Source organism: Gossypium arboreum, chromosome 10 (genome assembly GCF_025698485.1).
Source record: "Gossypium arboreum isolate Shixiya-1 chromosome 10, ASM2569848v2, whole genome shotgun sequence".
Taxonomy (NCBI): Eukaryota; Viridiplantae; Streptophyta; class Magnoliopsida; order Malvales; family Malvaceae; genus Gossypium; species Gossypium arboreum.
The window spans coordinates 123,788,800-123,809,924 of NC_069079.1; the positions used below are offsets into that span (position 1 = coordinate 123,788,800).

General features: G+C 37.4%; 3 protein-coding genes and 2 non-coding genes across 5 annotated transcripts; 1 reads left to right on the plus strand and 4 right to left on the minus strand.

Moving 5' to 3' along the window:
• Positions 1-587: 587 nt before the first annotated feature.
• Positions 588-2,061, minus strand: LOC108488007 (uncharacterized). Its single transcript, XM_053020333.1, has 3 exons — positions 1,877-2,061; positions 781-1,255; positions 588-692 (listed from the first exon to the last, which is right to left on the minus strand). The coding sequence occupies exons 1-3, from the start codon at positions 2,059-2,061 to the stop codon at positions 588-590; spliced, it is 765 nt and encodes a 254-aa protein (XP_052876293.1).
• Positions 2,062-10,167: 8,106 nt separating this feature from the next.
• On the minus strand, positions 10,168-10,281 carry LOC128283199 (U5 spliceosomal RNA). Its single transcript, XR_008273541.1, has one exon. It is a non-coding gene; the product is annotated as a U5 spliceosomal RNA (small nuclear RNA).
• A 1,017-nt stretch (positions 10,282-11,298) lies between these two features.
• LOC128282165 (uncharacterized) lies at positions 11,299-11,712 on the minus strand. Its single transcript, XM_053020334.1, has one exon. The coding sequence runs from the start codon at positions 11,710-11,712 to the stop codon at positions 11,299-11,301; it is 414 nt and encodes a 137-aa protein (XP_052876294.1).
• A 1,487-nt stretch (positions 11,713-13,199) lies between these two features.
• On the minus strand, positions 13,200-13,316 carry LOC128283176 (U5 spliceosomal RNA). The gene has a single exon (XR_008273518.1). It is a non-coding gene; the product is annotated as a U5 spliceosomal RNA (small nuclear RNA).
• Positions 13,317-16,121: 2,805 nt separating this feature from the next.
• On the plus strand, positions 16,122-18,954 carry LOC128282166 (uncharacterized). Its single transcript, XM_053020335.1, has 5 exons — positions 16,122-16,280; positions 16,337-17,029; positions 17,387-18,052; positions 18,151-18,624; positions 18,808-18,954. The coding sequence occupies exons 1-5, from the start codon at positions 16,122-16,124 to the stop codon at positions 18,952-18,954; spliced, it is 2,139 nt and encodes a 712-aa protein (XP_052876295.1).
• The last annotated feature ends 2,171 nt before the right edge of the window (positions 18,955-21,125 follow it).

Here is a 21,125-nt window from a genome sequence, read left to right on the forward strand (position 1 = left end):
GAATCATCAACAACACTAGGGATTTACCGATGGTCGTATGGTCTATTTGCCCTTCTTGCTTTGGGGCCATGAACTTCCCTGAAACACTTGTAAACCCACAAAATAAGGTTTCAATATCATCGTCTGCCGCAAATGAGGGTGCATATGTGAAAGGGGTCATTACTTATATAATCATGGATGATTTGGCAGTCACACCAATGTCAACAATTTCAAGCATAACTATGCTAAGTAAGTTCAATGTTAAATAAGTTGATGCATTGGAAGAGAAAATGGTTGATGTAGGCATTAATGAGGTGAGCTTCGTTTTATCTTGTCTCATTTATAAGTTGCTATCATAAACAAAATTTTCATGACTTTGGTCTGGTTTTGGTTTCAGCGTTTAGGGTTGCTCGCTACAGTCCAATGCTATAACTTGTTATGAAGTAATGCTAAAATTATCAATTTAACATCTCAATATTGTTTCCAAATGACCTAAATTGCAAGAACAAAAAAGAACCACTTGTCAATATGATACTATAATCTCCAAGTTTCAATTTCTAAAATGAAATTATATGAGCTTGAACAGATTGCTCATTAAATCCAAGACTTCAGTGAATAGGCTCGGACTTTATGGAGGATTCCTTCTTCCCACCAAGGAAAACAGCAGTAAGCACCGTTTTTGTCTGCATGGATGCCCTAAGCAATTCTACTCCCTATTACACAAACAAAGCAAGTTTAAGCCAATGTTATTAATAATGGAGTGTCAAACAAGAATCAAAAGGAAAAAAAATCTTGTTTTACCCCATTAGCTCCAACGGCAATGACTTTCTCTTTAAGATCACCAGCATCCTTTATGTTCAAGTGGTTGAGCAAAGTGATAATAGATTTAGCAGACATAGGCCTCACTGCCAGATCATCCATTATCATATAAGTTACAGATTCCTTAACAAAACCTACCCCTACCTTGTCTCGCAAATTCACAAAAGTGAAATAAAGGTACATTGGATGGTAGCAGCGAGAACAACAAGACAAAACATTTGCCATATACTTGCGACAATCCTCTTTTGGTTTGTAGTTACTACACCTGTAGAATTCGGTGTATATTGACGATGACATGGATGGCCACAACCGAGGTACGTAAACACCATAGTTAAAAGCTTGAGTCTTCAAAAAGATGTCTGTTATTTTTTCTGACAGCATATAGGAATTGCCCAAATTTTCAATGCTGTCGTAAATGTTTCCAATACACCCTGCTGTTCCTTGTTTACTAAGGAGCCTAATCACAAGTACAACAGCAATAACATAGTCTTGAATAGAAAATCAGCAAAATCTTTACCACTTACTTTGTTGAAACATTAGCGACAACAACACATAAAAATAACATCCTATTTGCTTAAGAACTAAAATGAAACCAAGAGCAAAGCAAAGAACTTGAGCACTAAAAATGGATGAGAAAATCAGCAGCAATTTTCATTGATTGATGATAAAATAAATACAAAGTTAACAAGTCAAATGACCATTACCAAATAATTTACCTACTCCCACTAATAAGAGACTTAAGCTAACTTAAATTACAAGACAAAGCAAACTGGTATGGCCAGCCTTATATCCATCAAACTCAAATAAGAAAACTAAACAAAAAATTACAAACTTTGATGTCAAGTTACAAGCTAACTTGACCAAGTTACATATGAACCAAAATAACAAAATGAAACAAGGCAGCTAAGCTAGTTGTCGCTTTTGAACTCACTCGATTGTGCCCTTTAGGTCGAAATGCTCTTGCTTCATGCATCCTTCCAAGTCGCCATCAGTCCAATGTTGCATTGCAGCCAAATCTCAAAGCTCCTCCTTGGACTGTATGCAACAAACACCTATTAGCTTCCTTAATGTTTCAAACCTTGCTATACCAAGTGGCTTAGTCAAGATATCAGCCAATTGGTCTTGTGAACAACAATGCACTAAGCTGACTTCTTTAGATTGCTCAGCTTCTCTAACAAAGTGGAACTTTATCTTAAAGTGCTTGGTTTTGCCATGAAAGATTGGATTCTTGGCTATGGCAACAGTCGACTGATTGTCAACCATGATCTCAGTAGGATCACATTGGTTCTAATTCAGATCGTGCAGTAACTTTCTGAGCCAAATGGCTTGATTCACTGCTGCTGCTGCTGCTATGTATTCTGCCTCTGCAGTGGATTGAGCAACAGTTTGTTGCTTCTTTGAACTCCAACAAAACACACTCGAGCCAAGGGTGAAAAAGTACCCCGATGTGCTTTTCATATCATCAATACAACCAGCCCAATCGCTATCTGAATAACCAACCAGCTTCAGCTCCTTTTCTTTCTTAAACAACATACCAAGCCTCAAAGTTCCTTTAATGTATCTCAGCACCCTCTTGGCAGCCCTGAAATGCACTACATTACAACAATGTATAAACCTTGCCAACAAACTCACAGCATGCATCAAGTCAGGTCTGGTTGCTGTCAAATAGAGCAAGCAACCTACTAAACTCCTATATTCCTTCTCATTGACCCTTACATGATCACCAATGCTTGACAGCTTCTCTCCTTGAGCCATAGGTGTGTTTACAGGCTTGCAATTTTGCATGCTAAACTTGTCAAGTATCTTTAAGACGAATGCATGTTGGCTAATGAAAATCCCTCGATCAGTCTGGTTCACTTTTATACCAAGGAAGTAGGTCATGATCCCCAAATCAGTCATATCAAATACCTCTTGCATCTGTGCTTTGAACTCATTGACCAGAACATCCTTGCTTCCAGTCACTAGCAAGTCATCGACATAAATCAAGACAATCAACAATGTCTCATCCTTGGATTTCTTCACATAAAGGGTTGGCTCATTCAGGCTTTTCTCAAACCTGAGCTTAGACAGGTAAGCATCTACCCTATCATACCATGCTCTAGGTGCTTGTTCCAACCCATATAGAGCCTTCTTCAGCCTATAGACCTTGTCTTCTTGTCCTTGGACTTGGAAGCCATCTGGTTGCTCTATGTAAATCTCTTCCTTGAGAAAGCCATTCAAGAAGGCTGACTTAACATCAAGTTGATGTATTTGCCATTTCTTTTGTGCAGTCAAAGAAAACAGTAGCTTGATGGTATCCAACCTTGCAACTGGGGCAAAGTTCTCCTCAAAATCAACTCCATACTGCTGGCAATACCCCTTAACCACCAACCTTGCCTTGTGTTTGTTTAATGAGCCATCAATATTGAATTTTGCTCTAAAGACCCATCTAACTCCAATAACCTTCTTGTCTGATCTCTCAACCAAGTCCCAAGTCTGATTCTTTTGAATCATGTCCATTTCTGCTTCCATAGCTTTCTTCTAATTCATGTCCCTAGCTGCTTCTTCATAGCTCGAAAGTTCCACAATGGCTACATTGCATCTCTGATAAACATCAGCAATGGACCTAGTACCTCTCACAGGAAGGTCATCAACATTGCCATTACTAGGCTCACTTTCAATTAGCTCCAAGTTGCCTTCAGCCGAATCCTCTTCAAATTGCCTTGCATTCGAACCATCCCAGTTCCAAATCTTCTTTTCATCAAATCTGATGTCTCTACTTACCAAAATCTTCCTTGTTCAAGGTTCATAGACTCTATAACCTTTCTTGTCACTGCTATAGCCCACAAAAATACAAGGAACAAACCTCTTCTCGAGCTTGGTCCTTCTTTCTGCAGGTATAAGGACATAGCACACACATCCAAAGACCTTCAAATGAGAGACAGATGGTTTGAGTCCATGCCATGCTTCAAAGGGTGTCTTATCCTTGACAGCATGTGTTGGGAGCTTATTGACCAGGTACACCGAGCTATTGACAGCCTCTGCCCAAAATGAGTTTGGAAGCTTACTTTGGAACAGCAAACACCTAGCCATATCCATTACAGTCCTATTCTTCCTTTCACACACTCCATTTTGCTGAAGAGTATACACTGTGGTTAGCTGATGATAGATCCCAGCCTGCTCACATAGCCTCTTGAATCTATCAGACAGATACTCAGCCCCATTGTCTGTTCTTAATGTCTTGATCCTACAACCAACTTGGTTTTCAACCATGGCTTTGAACTTTCCAAAAGCTTCAAACACATCAGACTTCTGTTTCAAGAAGAAAATCCAACAGAATCTGGTTAGATCATCAATGAAAAGTACAAAGTACTTACTTCCATTCAGTGAAGGGGTCTTCATTAGGCTACAAATGTCAGAATGCACCAGCTCAAGCTTCTCTCGAGCTTTCCATGCTTGATCAACTGGAAAAGGAAGCCTAGCTTGCTTGCCAAGTTGACAGACATCACAAACACCTTCAAGTGGCTCGACGTTGGTCATATCCTCTGCCAAACCAAGCTTATGCAGCGAATCAAGTGACCTAAAATTGGCATGGCCTAGCCTCCTGTGCCATAGGCCAGCACTGTCACTTTGGCTCAAATATGCCTTTTTTCAAGTCGACTAACATCCAACATGAAACACTTGTCCGCCATAGGTACTTTGGTAATTTCGACTAAGAAAATCTTCAATAACACAGAACCACTTCTAAAGAAAAATAAGAGCCTTTTTCAACCAACCGACCAACACCGAGCAAGTTTTGGTCTATATCGCACATACAACACATCAAGAATCAGCTTATTGCCCGAGCTTGAGCTAATCAACACATCACCCTTGCCTTTAGCTTCAATTAAGCTCCCATTGCCAATTCGATTCTTGAGTGAAACTCTGTCAAGCTCCTTAAAGTTCACATCAAGACCATGTGATGTGAGCGACCACTATCTACAAGCCAACTACATTTGGCTTTGCTTGTGGTTGCAAGGAAGATGCTGAAAACATGCTCCTCCCGAGCTTGGTGATCCTCAGCAGGATGTGCCCGATCTTGTTGTCTGATCTGGTACTTTGCCTTTGTTCTTACAAAGTTTCTCAACATGACCATATTGCTTGTATTTCCAAAGATTGAACATCCGGTCTTCTCCAATAGTTTCTTTCTCGAGTGTGTGGTTCTTTTGCAATAAGTGCATGGTGGGTAGCTCTTCTTACTTGAATCCTTTTGAATTTGTCCTTTTGTCAAGCCAAGGCTTCTTGCCTTTTTGATTTGCATTGAGCTTTCTTTTGCCCTTGCTTGGAAGGCACCCTCGAGTGTTCTTCCCGCCTATTAGCCCTTCTCTGCTCCAAAGCATAGAGTGAGTTCACCAATTTTGATAGAGAAATGGTGGTGAGGTCTCTCGAGTCCTCCAATGAGGATATCTTAAACTCGAATCTCTCGTAAAGTGTGGTGATTACCTTCTCAACCACCCTACTTTCAAAGAAAGTCTACACCAAGCAACCTTATATTGTTCACCGTGGCCATTATTCTATCTGCATACTGCTTAATGGTCTCAGCATCTTTCATCTTGAGATTCTTGAAATCTCTCCTCAGATTAATCAGCTGTTGCTGTCTTGTAACGCCCCGTACCCGAGACCGTCGCCGGAGTCGAACACGAGGTGTTAATAGACTTAATTCATTACTTAAACAGCTCAAACAATTTATTTTTAAAATTTTCAGTCAAGCTAACAATCTGTGTCATAGTCGCTTAAAAATTCATATCTCGAGTTACAAAACTCGAAATCCAATTATGTAAATTTTCCCTGAAACTAGACTCATATATCTATTTACTAATTTTTTTATAGAATTTTGGTCAAGAAAATTAGTACAGTTTATTAGTTAAATTCTCCCTGTTTCAGAGTTTAACTGCTCTGACCTCTGTGTATTACGAATCAAATATCTCCCTGTACAGAGTTTCAATGACTATAACGTTTGCTTTTAATAAAACTAGACTCAATAAGGAATCTGTACATATAAATTATGACTTCTAATTATCTTTGAAAAATTTATGGTGAATTTCCAAAGTCAGAACAGGGGATCCAGAAATTTCTATGGCCCTGTTTCACAAAAATTTAAACATCTCATAAAATATAACTCATATACCTGTTTTGTTCCATCCATATGAAAATAGACTCATAATTCTTCAATTCCATATATTATTCATCATCTAATTGTATCTCTACTATTTTTAGTGATTTTTCAAACTCGCGTCACTGCTGCTGTCTGAATCTATTTTATGATAAATTTTACCTATTTCATGGTTTCCATGGATTAGCTAGCAATTTAGCATACATAACACCAAATATGATCATGATTAGCCATTCCAATGGCTAATCATTACCAATCATTTCCATACCACTCAATAACCATATCATAAGACCATATACACAAAATGATTGTAATGCTATACATGCCATACTCAAAATATACAAGCCATTATGCCAAGATGGTATATGGATAGTGTGAGCGTGCCTCCGACCGTTTCCGATTTCCGAGCTGGCTTGTCAACACTACAAGGAATGAAAAGGAGGGAGTAAGCATAAATGCTTAGTAAGTTCACATGCAAATAGCAAGTAACATAACTATATAAGCAAACATAAAACATCATTTGCATAATCATCACCGAGACATTCATATCACATTTTCATTTATCATCTTACCATATTGTTGTTATATCGAGTTTTTAACCCGAGGGTTAAGTACATACCTGTTCAAAGTATTCATTTCACAACACTTACCAATACGTCTATTTCATCTCGAGTATTCCTCCGCTTGAGTAAAATTTTACCCGTTGAACACATCGGAATATAATTCGGATACATGGAAAGTTTGCACATAAGTGCCACATATGTAGCCAAGCTACTATGTAACCCGCCCATAAGCGAACTCGGACTCAACTCAATGAGCTTGGGCGTTCGCATCCATGAGTGAACTCGGACTCAACTCAACGAGTTCGGATGCCTAGTTACATCTCACGAACTCGGATTCAACTCAACGAGTTCGGACATTTGCATCCATAAGTGAACTCGGACTCAACTCAACGAGTTCGGATGCTCAACCATCCTAGTGACATGTCACTTGTATCCTAATCTATTCCTAAGGTTCAAACGGGCGTTTTCCTCGATCACACATCTTTGCCATCTTCCATGGAATATCGAAATTGATACTTCGGTGATAGTTCATACTCATCAAGTAATTCACACAATTACATATTATTCAACAATAACCACAAAGCATAATATTTCATGATAATAATCAACATCATATCATATAAACAATATTAAATTGCTTAAAATGACAATTATGTTACTACATTTACACATGGCTACTTTTACCATTTCGTCCACAACTTGGTATTTTCCCCATTTTAGCCCGAATTTTAGTTTTCCTTGCTCTATCATTTAAAATATAGTCTAATTAGGACTCACATTATTCAAATTGACCCAAAATCATATTTTGGCAAAATTACAGTTTTTCCCCTAAACTTTTACATATTTACACTTTTGCCCCAAAGCTCGTAAATTAAACTTCAGCCTATTTTCTTATGTTTTATGACATGCTGATCATTTTTCCCTTCTATGGCAATATCAAATTCTCACTCTAACATGTACTTATGACTATTAGGTATTTTTACCGATTAAGCCCTTTTGCTAGTTTTCGCTTAAAACCGAGTAGCACAAATTGTCTAACATAATTTAAAACCTCATATTCTATCATAAAACACCAAAATACACAAATTTCACCTATGGGTATTTTTCCAAATATAAACCCTAGGTTAAATTATTGCTAGCATAAGCTTAATCGAGCTACCGGGACTCCAAAAATGTAAAGAACTTGAAAAACGGGGCTAGAATGGACTTACAATCGAGCTTGGAAGCTGAAAAACCCTAGTCATGGTTTCTCCTTGCTATATTCGGCCATGGGGTTGAAGATGAGCAAAATTGGCTTTTAATTTTGTATTTTAATTCATTTTACCCCTAAATGACCAAAATGCCCTTACTACTAAACTTTCCAAAAATTCCATCCTTATCCAATTTTTGTCCATAGACTTAGAAATTGGTAAAATTTCTATTTAAGACCTCCTAATTAATATTTCAATACAATTTCATACTAGAAACTTCTAGAATGAAAGTTTTACAAATTATTCGATTTAGTCCCTAATTTCAATTTAAGCACTTTATGCATAAAATTTCTTCACGAAATTTTCACACAATCATGCAATCATATCATAGACCCCAAAATAATCATAAAATAAATTTTCTATCTCGGATTTTGTGGTCACGAAACCACTATTCGGACTAGGCCTAAAATCAGGATATTACATGTCTAGTCTTCTCAGACCCCATGAATTCCTCCTTCAACCTGTCCCAAGCTTGCTTAGGTGAGTCACATGCCATAATGCGAGTAAAGATCACATCAGACACTCCATTCTGCAAGTAGGCCATGGCTTTAGGCTTCTTGGCAGACTCCTCAGCATGCTGTCTCATCTGAGCAACAGTGGGATTGGCTCTCAATGGAGGTGGCTCGACATCATTCTCCACTACACTCCACAAATCATATGCCTGAAAGTATGTCTTCATTTTTACCACCCAAATGTGGTAGTTCTCGCCAGTGAACACAGGAGGTGGAGGTGGTGTAAAGCTCATCCTGCTGCAACAAGTTCAACAGCTTCGGTTTCCTACTTTCTTAAGCTTGATTTCAAAAACAAACAACAACCAACAAAAGAAGGCCCTCAAAGACTTAGGCTCTTGATACCATTTGTTGAAACATTGGCAGCAACAACACATAAAAATAATATCCTATTTGCTTAAGAACTAAAATGAAACCAAGAGCAAAGCAACGAACTTGAGCACTAAAAATGGATGAGAAAATCAGCAGCAATTTTCATTGATTGATGATGAAAATAAATACAAAGTTAACAAGTCAAATGACCATTACCTAATAATTTACCGACTCCCACTAATAAGAGACTTAAGCTAACTTAAATTACAAGACAAAGCAAACTGGTATGGCCAGCCTTACATCCATCAGACTCAAATAAAAAAACTAAACAAAAAATTACAAACTTTGATGTCAAGTTACAAGCTAACTTGATCAAGTTACATATGAACCAAAATAACAAAACGAAACAAGGCAGCTAAGCTAGTTGCTGCTTTTGAACTCAGCTCGATTGTGCCCTTTAGGCTGAGCTGCTACTGCTTCATGCATCCTTCCAAGCTGCCAACGGTCCAATGTTGCATTGCAGGCCAAATCTCAACATCTGCAAACGGAAGTCTGTTAGAATTTGGGTCTATAAAAAGCTTCAAGCTGACAGTGTTGGGATTGGAGGCAGCCATGAAAAGATGCAATAGATAGAATAATATAGGTCTCCAATACAATTACTGTGTTGTTAAATTTCGCAGAGTATATGCTTTATATATAGAGATTAATTTGCAGTAACCAAGATGAATGGAATGGCTAATGCATGTACGTCATATTTTGTTGAATTTCAAGGGACATTTAGAAACCTCCACAATAATTACTGATTGGAGTGTTGAGAATTCAACGATCATATTGATAGTTCTTTGTACCAGCTTACATTCTCCGAACCAGCACCAAGTCGAAATAAGGGACTAATCCAGTGAATCCAATACTGTATACTAATCAAACAATCTTGTGGGGAAATTAACAGTCAAGTGCAAAATTTAGACAGCAGCAGTTTTCTCAGCAGAGGAGAGAGGGTGTTAATAGTAAAGAGGGCATTTACCTCATTTTTTTATGTAAGATCGCTAGCAAAAGGTTCAAGCTAACAGCTATCATAAACAGAACTTTCGAGCATTTTGTAAAGAGTGTATTTTTCCATACTGTTAACAAATATAAACAAATTGAAGGGATTCTTTCAACTGATTTCGTGATTATATTTCTATTATAAAATATCTCAAATCAACACAATCTTTGCCATATGGTCTTCAGCAACAGTGATGGTTTAAATTCCTTTAGAATAGGCTGTTTCTTCAGCAAGTGCAATTTATAAACACGTCGAAAAATATCAATTTTTCCGAGTAAATTTTTAAATAAAATAAAAAATTAAATTAAAATATTGTGAAAGTATAAACACATAAATTTAAAATTACAAATATTTAAAAGCTTAATCAAAACAGAATAATAAAAATATAAGGTTGATAAATAAATAACTTTTATTTAGGTTGTTAAAATTATTATTTAAAAAGCTTCCAAATTTGTATCTTTATATATTCTTTAATTATTTTTAAAGTAAGAAAATAAATTAATCTTGATGTTTATAGAGAAGAAAACCATAAACAACTTACGTTAAATTTATGGGCCGTTCCAATAAAGGAATTATGCCTCCAAAAATAGGCGTATACTGCATTGTGCTGCGAGCACACGGTATTCTTTAGTAAAGGCGAAAGAATAGTTCGCTCTGTGCTCACAGCGCAGCTCCATGAATGAAACGGTCTATTTTTGCTTCTATTTATAGGAGTTTGTTGGGTGCTGTTTTCTGTTTCTTAGACATGTGGGATTCTGCTTTTCTCGAGCTTCTACAACTTTTCCCTTGTTTTTCATGCCATAGTTCCCTTTTCTGGTAATATTTAGGTGCTTCTTCCTGAAACTATATATATATTTTCCGTGGCCTTGTTTATATGAAGAAACTGGTTTTTGAAAAGCTTCCTGATTTCCCCGAGCCTTTTATTAACTACTTTATACTGAGTTTATACCAAGCAAATTTTCAACGCTCTATTAATGGTTTGCAGGGCATCTAACTATGGATTTTATAGGAAGCAACCTTATAACAGTATGAGCAGGTAATAACAATGCGCTAAACAGCAAATTAATGGAACCTCTAAATGGAGCTGCTTCATTTGGATTAACTTCCACAGCGAATCATCAATGAAATTGAATCTGTTACCATATAGAAAATCAAAAGTAAAACCAATGAGCATCCCTTCTTGGACTGAGAGACTCATAAGACGGTCTTTGCAAACTGAAAATCAACCAGCATATCCTATATCACGATTGAATGTACTCAAGAAGAGCTGCTAGCATCACTTTCGCCCGCCTTCTTCTTGAGGAAGGCATGAGTGAGCACAGTCTTCGACTGCAAAGATGCCTTTAGTAACTTCACACCCTGTTTGCAGAAAAGCAAGTTTAAAACCAGCGTTGCATAATCGACAATGAAAGAGCCTCACATTCTTAAAATTTCTCACTTGTTATATAAAAAATAAGGCAGCAAATCAAATGGGGTTATTTCTTACCTCATCTATTCCTATATTTATGGTTTTCTCTTCAAGAACCCCTACATCTTTTATATTGAACTTGTTGAGTAAAGTGAAACAAGAAATGGCTGACATGGGCGTTACAACAAGATCATCCATGATTATATATGTAACAACCCCTTTCACATAACCTCCTCATTAGTAGATGACCCTTTCTTGGATTCACAATGGTTGCAGTTTGAGTCATAACATTTTTGCAGGAAGGACAAAGGATTTAGAATCATTGGAAACATAGAAACCACAGTTGCCACGATAGTAATAATTACCGCACAGATAAATTCCGATGGGTTTCGATGATTCAATTGTTGGCAACAAAGGAGGCACATTTGCAGCATTGTTGGGAACTATAGGCTTCAAAAGGGTGTCTTTGTTTGCTGGTGAGTGAATGTAGGTATAGTTCATATTCTCAAGGCTGTCGTAAAGGTTTCCAAGGGAACCCACCATCTGTTCTTTGGTGAGAAGCCTTATGACAGTACCAACAGGTAATGACAGAATGTTGAACATAAAATCGACAAATTCTTTCCCAGATTCTGCAAATAAAACTCTTTGGCTAGTTGAGTCAACAAGAAGTTTCAAGGTAATAGTGTTGGTAGCCATGCCTTGATAGATATCGTGTCTAGGCTCTTTACAATGACTAATGGGGACGGATGGCCTAAGCAAATATATAACTACTTCACTCAAGATATACTAAAAGACCAAGTCTTTAATTTAGTTTAAACTTTAAACTCCTTTATCCTTTATTTTAAATTTATTTAACTTTATTTTTGAATTTTGAATATTTGTTATTTAAATTTCCTTTATCATAGGATTTATCTTCGTTTTTAAAATTTCCATCCAAGAGACACAATTAGTAGAACAAAACGTCACCTATTTGATACTATAGTTTCTTCTTTACCCAAGAACTGTTGGAACTAAGAATGAGAGATGAATGAAGTTAACAGTTTCTTGAGCTTAAAGGCTCGATACTTGCTGAGCAAACAAAACAGCATTGGACTTGAAGAATAAAAGAAAGCAAAGAAAAGAGAATTGGATGATAAATTCTGATGATTTTCATTAACAATAAAGGATGGTCAAAATCAAGCAAATGTCACCCAAACATTTACCTAACACCACTAAACTACATTGTAACTTGTTAAACATAACTTGTACATTTTGCAAAGTTGATTTACCAGCTCAAGCTTCACCTAATTACATCAAATATGTTTCGTACTTAGTTCAAATCTGACTAAGTTACAAAACAACAATTAATGTAACAAAACAAAATGAAATACAACAGCAGCAATGTGCTTTAGCTCTTGCATGCATGGTTCGGGCAGATTGTTCTGCTTCTTGATGCTTCATGTGCAGCATGCAGGCCAACTTCAACAAGAACACAGTACTAAGCACCGACTTGGACTGCGATGGTGTCCTCGGCAATTTCAGTCCCTATTTGAATATGTTATTTAAATTATTTGAATTATAAAATTCAACTCGAATTGTAACTCGAAATTTTTTCAATAGAATTTTACAAAAGACACTGAGAATTGATTCCATTGAATTAATAATTGTATAAAGCGTCATCAACTCTGTTTCGAGATGGCCAACCATAAAGTGGCAAATACATATGGCACAGTTCAGGTTATAAGCAATCTGGCGAATAGTCCAAGTCTAAGTCATTTGGTGGACAGTCTGAAAGTGCAAGAATGTTGACGGACTCTCCATATGCGACAAGTAAGAACAAGCTCGCCGATGCTCAAGCTGCGCATTGTATGGCGAACTGTACTGTGAAGCTGCCGACCATTTGGCGGATTGAAGACATGTGGATTGAATTCGCCAATTGCATGGAAATATTTTGGTGCATGTTGCACAAGTTATATTACACGTGTTAGATAAAACAAATTTTTTTCAAAATTTGTTTTAATTGAATTAATGAAGTTCTAACACTATATAATTTATATTTGAAAATGAGGATGAAATATAAAAATCATTTTGGATTGCTAATCTTCTTTATTTTGCTTTCTTTGTTCATAAAACCAATAAACTCTTATTCTTGAAGCAAATAAAAAAAAGACAGCCATAAAAAGTTCAAATTAAATTTGTGGGCCATTCCAATAAAGGAATTAAGCCTCCAAAAATAGGCGTATGCTGCCTTAAGCTGCGAGCACACGGTATTCTTTAGTAAAAGGCGAAAGAATAGTTCGCTTTGCGCTCACAGCACAGCTCCGTGAGTAAATCAGTTGATTTGCGCTTTCATTTATAGCTGTCTGTTGGGTGCTGTTTTCTTTTCTCAGAATGTGGGATTCTGCTTTCCTCGAGCTTTTACTGCTTTTTCCCTTATTTTCATGCTTTATTTTTACAAAACATAGTTCCCTTCTCTGCTAATATTGAGGTATTTCTTCCTGAAACTATATGTTTTTTTCTTCCATGGTCTATTTATATGAGGAAACTGGCTTTTGAAGGGCAAGTATATGTTAGATCAATTTCATTATAAAATTGACGATTAGCTCTACAAGCATCCAAATGCCGGTATAGTGTGTTGTTGATTGCATTTGTATGTTTGGCAACAAGAGATTTTGAGGTTTCAACAATGTATCCAACCACGGATTTTATAGTAAGCAACCTTATAACAGTACCAGCAGGAAATAACAATATGTCCAACAGCAAATAACTGGAACCAGCCATGTAACATAAATGGAGTTGATTTATTAGGATTAACCTCCACAGCAAATCATACATGACTGAACTTAATCGAATCTGTTACCATATAGACAATCCATGTTATCCAAATCTGGGACAAATAGAATACCGGTACATCTGCATGTTCAATTTTTAGATCACTTTAAGCATAGGACTAAGGTGGGGGATTTGATCTTCTGCACAAAAAGAGGTAAAACTTAAAAAAAAAAACAGCACAATTTTGCAAATCTCTTTCCTAGATTCCGAGTTTGACAATGACACAATTGCAAGAACAAAAAGAACCATTTCTCAATATGATACTACAATTTACTGGTTTCAATTTCTTAAATGAAATTATCTGGGCTTGAACAGATTGATCATTAAATCCAAGACTTCAGTGAATAATAGGATCAGACTTTACAAAGATCTTTTTCTTCACACCGAGGAAAACATCAGTAAGCACTGTCTTGGAAAGCATGGATGCTCTAAGCAATTCCAATCCCTATTGCACAAATAGAGCAAGTTTAAGCCAACGTTATTAAGAATGGAGTGTCAAACAAGAATCAAAAGGAAAAAAACTATTGTTTTACCTCATTAACTCCAACAGCAATGACTTTCTCTCAAGATCACCCAGATCCTTGATGTTGTAGTGGTTGAGCAAAGTGATAATAGATTTAGCAGACAAAGGCCTCACTGTCAGATCATCCATTACCATGTAAGGCATTACTCCCTTAACGAAACCTGCCTCGCCCAAGTTTGGAGCTTTGTTTGTCGTATCCAAAAAAGTTAAATTATGGTTCATAGCCTTACCGCAGCGAGGACAGCGGGTAGTCTGATAATTTGTCACGTACCTGTTGCAACACATATAAAGCTTGGTGCATTTTAAGAATTCCATGCTTGGCAACAAGGGAGCTACATTAGCTGAATAGTTCATAACCATTGGCTTCAAAAAGGATGTCCTTTTCTGATGCTTTCAGCATATGGGATTCGCTCAAATTTTCAATGCTGTCGTAAATGTTTCCAATGCACCCCGCTGTTCCTTGTTTATTAAGGAGCCTTATCACAGTGCCAACAGGTAACGACATAATATTGAAGAGAAAATCAACAAAATCTTTAGTTGCTTCAGCAAACAGAATTCTGTGGGTTATTGAGTCTATCAGAAGCTTCAAGCTGACAGCTGTGGGACTGGGAGTCGGCGCTGCCATTGAAAAAGTCGGGGCTGCCATTGAAAAATAAACTATCGTTTGAATGCGAGTTCGTCAATGTTGTTTATTACGGTTTCAGCCCTGATAAATTTGAAAGAGTTGTGTGCTATATATAGAGAGGTTGATATGCAGTAAGCAAGGGCCACAGAGAAGTGGAATGGTCAATGCTATAGTAAATAGGTCTTGGTGATTTACGAGGGTGATACTTCCCAATGATCTATATATCGACCACTGGCCTCCAACATTTGTCCAGGAACTGATAACTAATGCTAATAATTACTGTCTTGGGAATTCAAAAATCGATAATTATCTCTTATTTACTTATGAGGTTACATATATCAGTGCTATATATATATATAGAGGTTAATATGCAGTAAACAAGGGCCACAGAGAAGTGGAATATTGGTAAATAAGTCTTGGTGATTTACAAGGGTGATACTTCCCAATGATCTATGTATCTACAACTGGCCTCCAACATTTGACTAGGAACTGATAACTAAGGCTAATAATTTCGGTCTTGAGAATTCAATAATCTATAATTATCTCTTATTTACTTGTGAGGTTAAATATATCAGTGCTATATATAGAGAGGTTAATATGCAGTAACCAAGGGCCACAGAGAAGTGGAATGGTCAATGCTAGTAAATAAGTCTTGGTGATTTACAAGGGTGATACTTCCCAATGATCTATATCTACAACTGGCCTCCAACATTTTGATATAGATGTTTTCATTGGAAAACAATATCAACGGAGGAATAAGAATTAAAGTTTTACATTTATTTAATTTCTTTAAGAGTTTTAGTTTTAGTAGGTTTTCTATTTCCTTATAAACTTTAAATTAGGAATTTTATTAGGACTTTAAATTAGGAATTAGATTAAGATTTTCCTTTGTAATTACCAGCCTATAAAAAGGCTGCCAATATGAAACAAAGGGGGGAGTTTATTTTTTATTACAAATGTTAGTTTGGGAAGGGGGTTCAGTCAAAGATGAATCTGCCTTTGAGTAACCATAGGTCGAAGCAAGGATACTTTCTTGTCTAGACCTGTAACTAGATCTTACGCCAAGGCGCATAACAACTTGGTATCGAGTCACCGTCATGGGTGACGAAAAACTTTGATGACCAAGTGGAGGCATTCATGGAACAAATGGCTACAAGGCAACAAGCATTAGAGGAGCAGATGGCGATCTTATCTCTTTCGGTCCAAAAGACAACGAAAGGGAATTCAGAAAAAAATAATGAAGAACAAGGCACGATGTGGGCATGGTGCCAAGATACTCCAAGATGGAATTTCCCACTTATGATGGTGTTGGAGATCCTTTAGGATGGTTAAAAAGATGAGAAAATTTTTTTGGCAATCAGCGGACCAACGAAGAAGACAAAGTCGGCTTAGCTTCATTCCATCTCTTAGGAGAAGCACAATTGTGGTTTGATCAAATCGAGGAAGAGGAGACAAATCTGGATTGGGAGCGCTTTAGAGAGTGTTGTCATGTCAGGTTTGGGCCACCTATGAGTAATAACCCCTTAGGGGAACTTGCAAACTTAAGACAAATTGGGACGGTAGAAGAATATCAACGCCAATTTCAATCACTACAGGCTAAGACTACTGATCTAAAACCTCGACAACAAGTAAACCTTTTTATTGCCGGATTGGTAGAGGAACTTAGAATTGATATCGAGATGCAACAACCGGGAAACCTTGGAGTTGCAATGAATATGGCTCGAACTTTGGAACGTAAACAAAAAGTCTCTTCCAAGATGTTATCTCAAACCAATCTAAACTGGTCAGCTTTCCAAAACGCTGGCAGCACTTCAATTTCTCCAACAACTAAGAGCTTTGCAAAGGGAGGAGGACAAACAACGAAACCAATGGGGAATAACAGCAAAATAGGCTCTTCCGCACCATTTATCAAAAGATTGACACCAGCAGATATGGCGGAGAGAAGGGCCAAGGGATTGTGTTATAATTGTGACGAGTCTTACTCCATGGGGCACAAATGTAAAAGGCTATTTTGGATAGAAGTACCAGATATTGAAGATGAGCAAGATGATGAGGTAGATGATCTTGAAATTTCCTTACATGCCATTAGAGGAACTTGCAATTCATCTACTATGTAACTACCAGCAAAGGTGTCAGGGAAAACAGTGTTAGTTGTCGTTGATTCAGCCAGTACACATAACTTTCTACGTGAAGGTCTAGTGCCAAGATTGGGACTGAAAATACAAAAGAAATTGGGGTTGCAAGTATGTGTAGCAAACGGAGAACGGGTTCCTAGCATTGGCATTTATAAATCAGTACAGTTCGTTGTGGCCAATAACAACTTTCAAGCTAATTTTTATACAATACCATTAGAAGGGTTTGATATGATTTTGGGGGTTAAATGGTTGTGTACCCTTGGTCCAATTTTATAGGATTCCAGCTCCTTAACTATGCAATTTGCAGTAAACAAGAAGAAGATACTCTGGCAAGGGCAGCACCCAGAGGAAGTTCTACGACTTAGTTTGATACAGGGACAGGATTTAACTAATATAGTATTAGATAAACTACTGGTAGAATTTGCGCATTTATTCCAAGAACCATCTGGGTTACCTCCTAACCGCAAATGTAACCATCGTATAACTCTCAAGCCAGGAACGGGACCAATTGTAGTCAGGCCTTATCGATATCCATATTTTCAAAAGGATGAGATTGAGAAGCAGTGTGATCAAATGTTACAACAAGGAATCATTCGACCCAGTAGATCACCATTCTCTTCTCTAGTACTATTAGTAAAGAAGCATGACGGGTCATGGCGTTTTTGCATCGATTATCGAGAGCTTAATGCTTGCACTGTTAAAGAAAAATATCTGATTCTTATCGTGGATGAATTGTTGGACGAACTTCATGGGGCAAAATATTTTACAAAATTGGATTTACGGTCGGGATATTTTCAAATTAGAATGGCAACCACTGATGTAGAAAAGACAGCCTTCCGAACCCACCATGGACACTTTGAGTTTCTTGTCATGCCATTCGGGCTTACCAATGCCCCTTCCACATTTCAGAGTTTGATGAATGACGTTTTCGCCCTTACTTGCGTAAGTTTGTTTTAGTCTTCTTTGATGACATATTAATTTATAGCAAAACATGGACTGAACATATGCATCATGTAAGATTAGTTTTTGAACTCTTACAGGATAATATGTTGTTATTAAAGAAATCCAAGTGTTTCTTTGGAGAGTCTCAGGTAACCTACCTCGGTCATGTCATCCATGGTGAAGGGGTTGAGGTTGATCACACTAAAATTAAAGATGTCACCGATTGGCCAACTCCAAAAACTACCAAGGCTCTACGAGGCTTTCTTGGGTTGGCAGGATGTTACAGAAAATTCATCAAGAATTATGGACAAGTGGCTGCACCCTCAACATCTCTTCTAAAGAAAAATGCCTTCAACTGGACTAAGGAAGCTGATGTTGCTTTCACTCAATTAAAAACTTCTCTTTCAGCAGCCCCAGTTTTGCAATTACCCAACTTTGCGGAGGAATTTGTGGTTGAATGTGATGCTTCGGACAGTGGGTTTGGAGCCGTACTGCAACAAAAAGGGACACCCTATTGTCTTTTTTCAGTTGCAAGATTGCAAATCGACACCTTAAGTTGGCTGCCTACGAAGGTGAATTAATTGGTTTGGCAAAGGCAGTGACTCATTGGCGACCCTATCTTTGGGGAAGGCACTTCCTCATCCGTACTGATCACTTCAGTCTTAGGTATTTGTTAGACCAACGACTTACGACATCCCCACAACAACATTGGATCAGCAAGCTAATGGGGTTTGATTTTGGAGTGGAATATAAAGGTGAAAGTTGAGCAGTATGCAGATGCTTTATCTAGAAAAGACGAAGACTTACCACACCTCATGACTGTTTCATTCCCTCAAGTTGAAATTCTTAAAGCCATCAAACGAGAAATAGAAGCTTCCCCAGAATTATCACAACTCCAGTAAAGAATTCTACAAGGAGAGTTGGGGTCTGATTGGGTTGCACAAGATGGGTTGATTTTCTTCAAAGGGAGGTTGTACCTTTTACCTACCTCACCAATTATTCCCACTCTTATCTCCTCCATACATGCTATGGCACATGAAGGGGAATTGAAAACATTGCATCGTCTTCGCCAAGATTTTTTTGGAAAGGAATGAAGCTTGCAACCTCAGAATTTGTGCAACATTGTTTAGTATGCCAACGCCACAAATGGCAAAATTTACAGCCTGCAGGTTTACTTCAACCTCTTCCAATACCACAACATGTTTGGCCTGATACCTCTATGGATTTCGTGGAGGGTCTACCCAAAGTAAAAGGGAAATCGGTACTTATGGTGGTTGTGGAAAGACTGTCGAAGTACGCTTATTTTTTACCTTTGTCCCATCCATTTACTGCTATATCTGTTGCTACCGTCTTCTTTGCAGAGGTATTCTGACTTCATGGCTTGCTTTGGAATCCATAGTTTGAATCGTGATAAAGTTTTCCTCACCTATTTTGGAAGGAATTATTTCGTCAAAGTGGTTCTAAGCTCGCTTTTCCTCAAACATACCATCCCCAATCGATGGTCGATGAGGTAGTTAACCGAACAATAGAAATGTACCTCGATGCCTCTCTAGTGATCGTCCCACGACGATGGGTAGATTGGGTTTTATGGGCTGAGTATTGCTACAACACCTCATATCATACTGCCCTAAAGGCCACTCCCTTCCAATTAGTATACGGTAGGGATCCACCTCGACTTCTCTCCTATTCAGCTGGTTCTACAAGGATTGAAGCTGTGGATAAGGCTCTACAAGATAGGGATGCACTTTTACACAATACTCGGGATAGACTCTTGCAAGCTCAGCAACGAATGAAAGCCACTTATGATTTGGGACACAGAGAGTTGAATTTTAAAGTCGAGGATTGGGTTTGGTTACGGCTCAATAGTATCGACAATTGACGATAACTAAACAGAAGCATCACAAGTTATTGCCAAAATATTTTGGTCCTTTTAAAGTCTTGAACAAAATAGGATCAGTGGCCTATCAGCTTGAATTACCTACAGGCAGCAGAATACATAATGTATTCCATGTTTCTTTCCTCAAAGAATACAAGAGACCTCAACCAGATGTGGTAGGAGACTTGCCCTTAGTATATGATGGCAAGGCCTTGCCTACTACACAAGCTATTATTAATACCAGGCTTAATTGAGGTCGGCGGGAACTATTAGTGCAATAGGCAGGATGTCCTCAAGAATATGCCATTTGAGAACCAATTGATAATTTTCGAGCAGCTTATCCTGAATTTGAGCTTGAGGACAAGCTCAACTCTGAGAGGGGGAGTAATGATATAGATGTTTTCATTGGAAAACAATATCAACGGAGGAATAGGAATTAGAGTTTTACATTTATTTAATTTCTTTAGGAGTTTTAGTTTTACTAGGTTTTCTATTTTCTTATAAACTTTAAATTAGGAATTCTATTAGGACTTTAAATTAGAAATTAGATAAGGATTTTCCTTTGTAATTACCAGCCTATAAAAAGGCTACCACTATGAAACAAAGGGGGAGTTTATTTTTTATCACAAACGTTAGTTTGGGAAGGGGGTTCAGTCAAACACGAATCTATCTTTGAGTAACCATAGGTCGAAGCAAGAATACTTTCTCGTCTAGACCTGTGACTAGATTTTATGCCAAGGCGCATAACACATTTTTCCAGAAACTGATAACTAATGCTGATAATTACTGTCTTGGGACTTCAATAATCGATAATTATCTCTTATTTACTTATGAGGTTACATATATAAGTGATATGAGCTTTGACGAAGTCTTTCTTAGTTTTTATCTCCTTTTAAATTTTGAATTTAATTTGTATTTTAAACGTTTTTTTTTCTTTTGTTGTTTTTGAAAAGAGAAATTATCTTAGTTTTCTACAATTCTACTTGCATAAATAGGGCCTCTTATCATTTAATTTTGTGTGCCTTTCTTCTCATTCTTTCCAAAACCTTATAACATAAGAGTATAAGCAACCAATGTTGGTTTCTTGGCTACCACAATAAAATTCATTTAATAATTGCTCTTGTTTTCTCGGCAAAGCGTAGGATTTAAGGAGCATAGGGCACTTTAATAAACCATAAGATAAAAATGAGAATCAGA

Bases quoted from the DNA above. Each gene is read 5' to 3' on its own strand.
- LOC108488007 (XM_053020333.1), bottom strand. From the start codon at position 2,061: ATGGTTGACAATCAGTCGACTGTTGCCATAGCCAAGAATCCAATCTTT. The intron at 1,256-1,876 runs GTTTGAAACATT...ACTTGTGATTAG, and splicing joins AAGCCACTTGGTATAGCAAG to GCTCCTTAGTAAACAAGGAA. The intron at 693-780 runs GTAAAACAAGAT...TTTGTGTAATAG, and splicing joins TTGCCGTTGGAGCTAATGGG to GGAGTAGAATTGCTTAGGGC.
- LOC128282165 (XM_053020334.1), bottom strand. From the start codon at position 11,712: ATGGCTACCAACACTATTACCTTGAAACTTCTTGTTGACTCAACTAGC.
- LOC128282166 (XM_053020335.1), top strand. From the start codon at position 16,122: ATGGCTACAAGGCAACAAGCATTAGAGGAGCAGATGGCGATCTTATCT. The intron at 17,030-17,386 runs GTAGATGATCTT...CCAATTTTATAG, and splicing joins AAGATGAGCAAGATGATGAG to GATTCCAGCTCCTTAACTAT. The intron at 18,053-18,150 runs GTAAGTTTGTTT...GAACTCTTACAG, and splicing joins ACGTTTTCGCCCTTACTTGC to GATAATATGTTGTTATTAAA.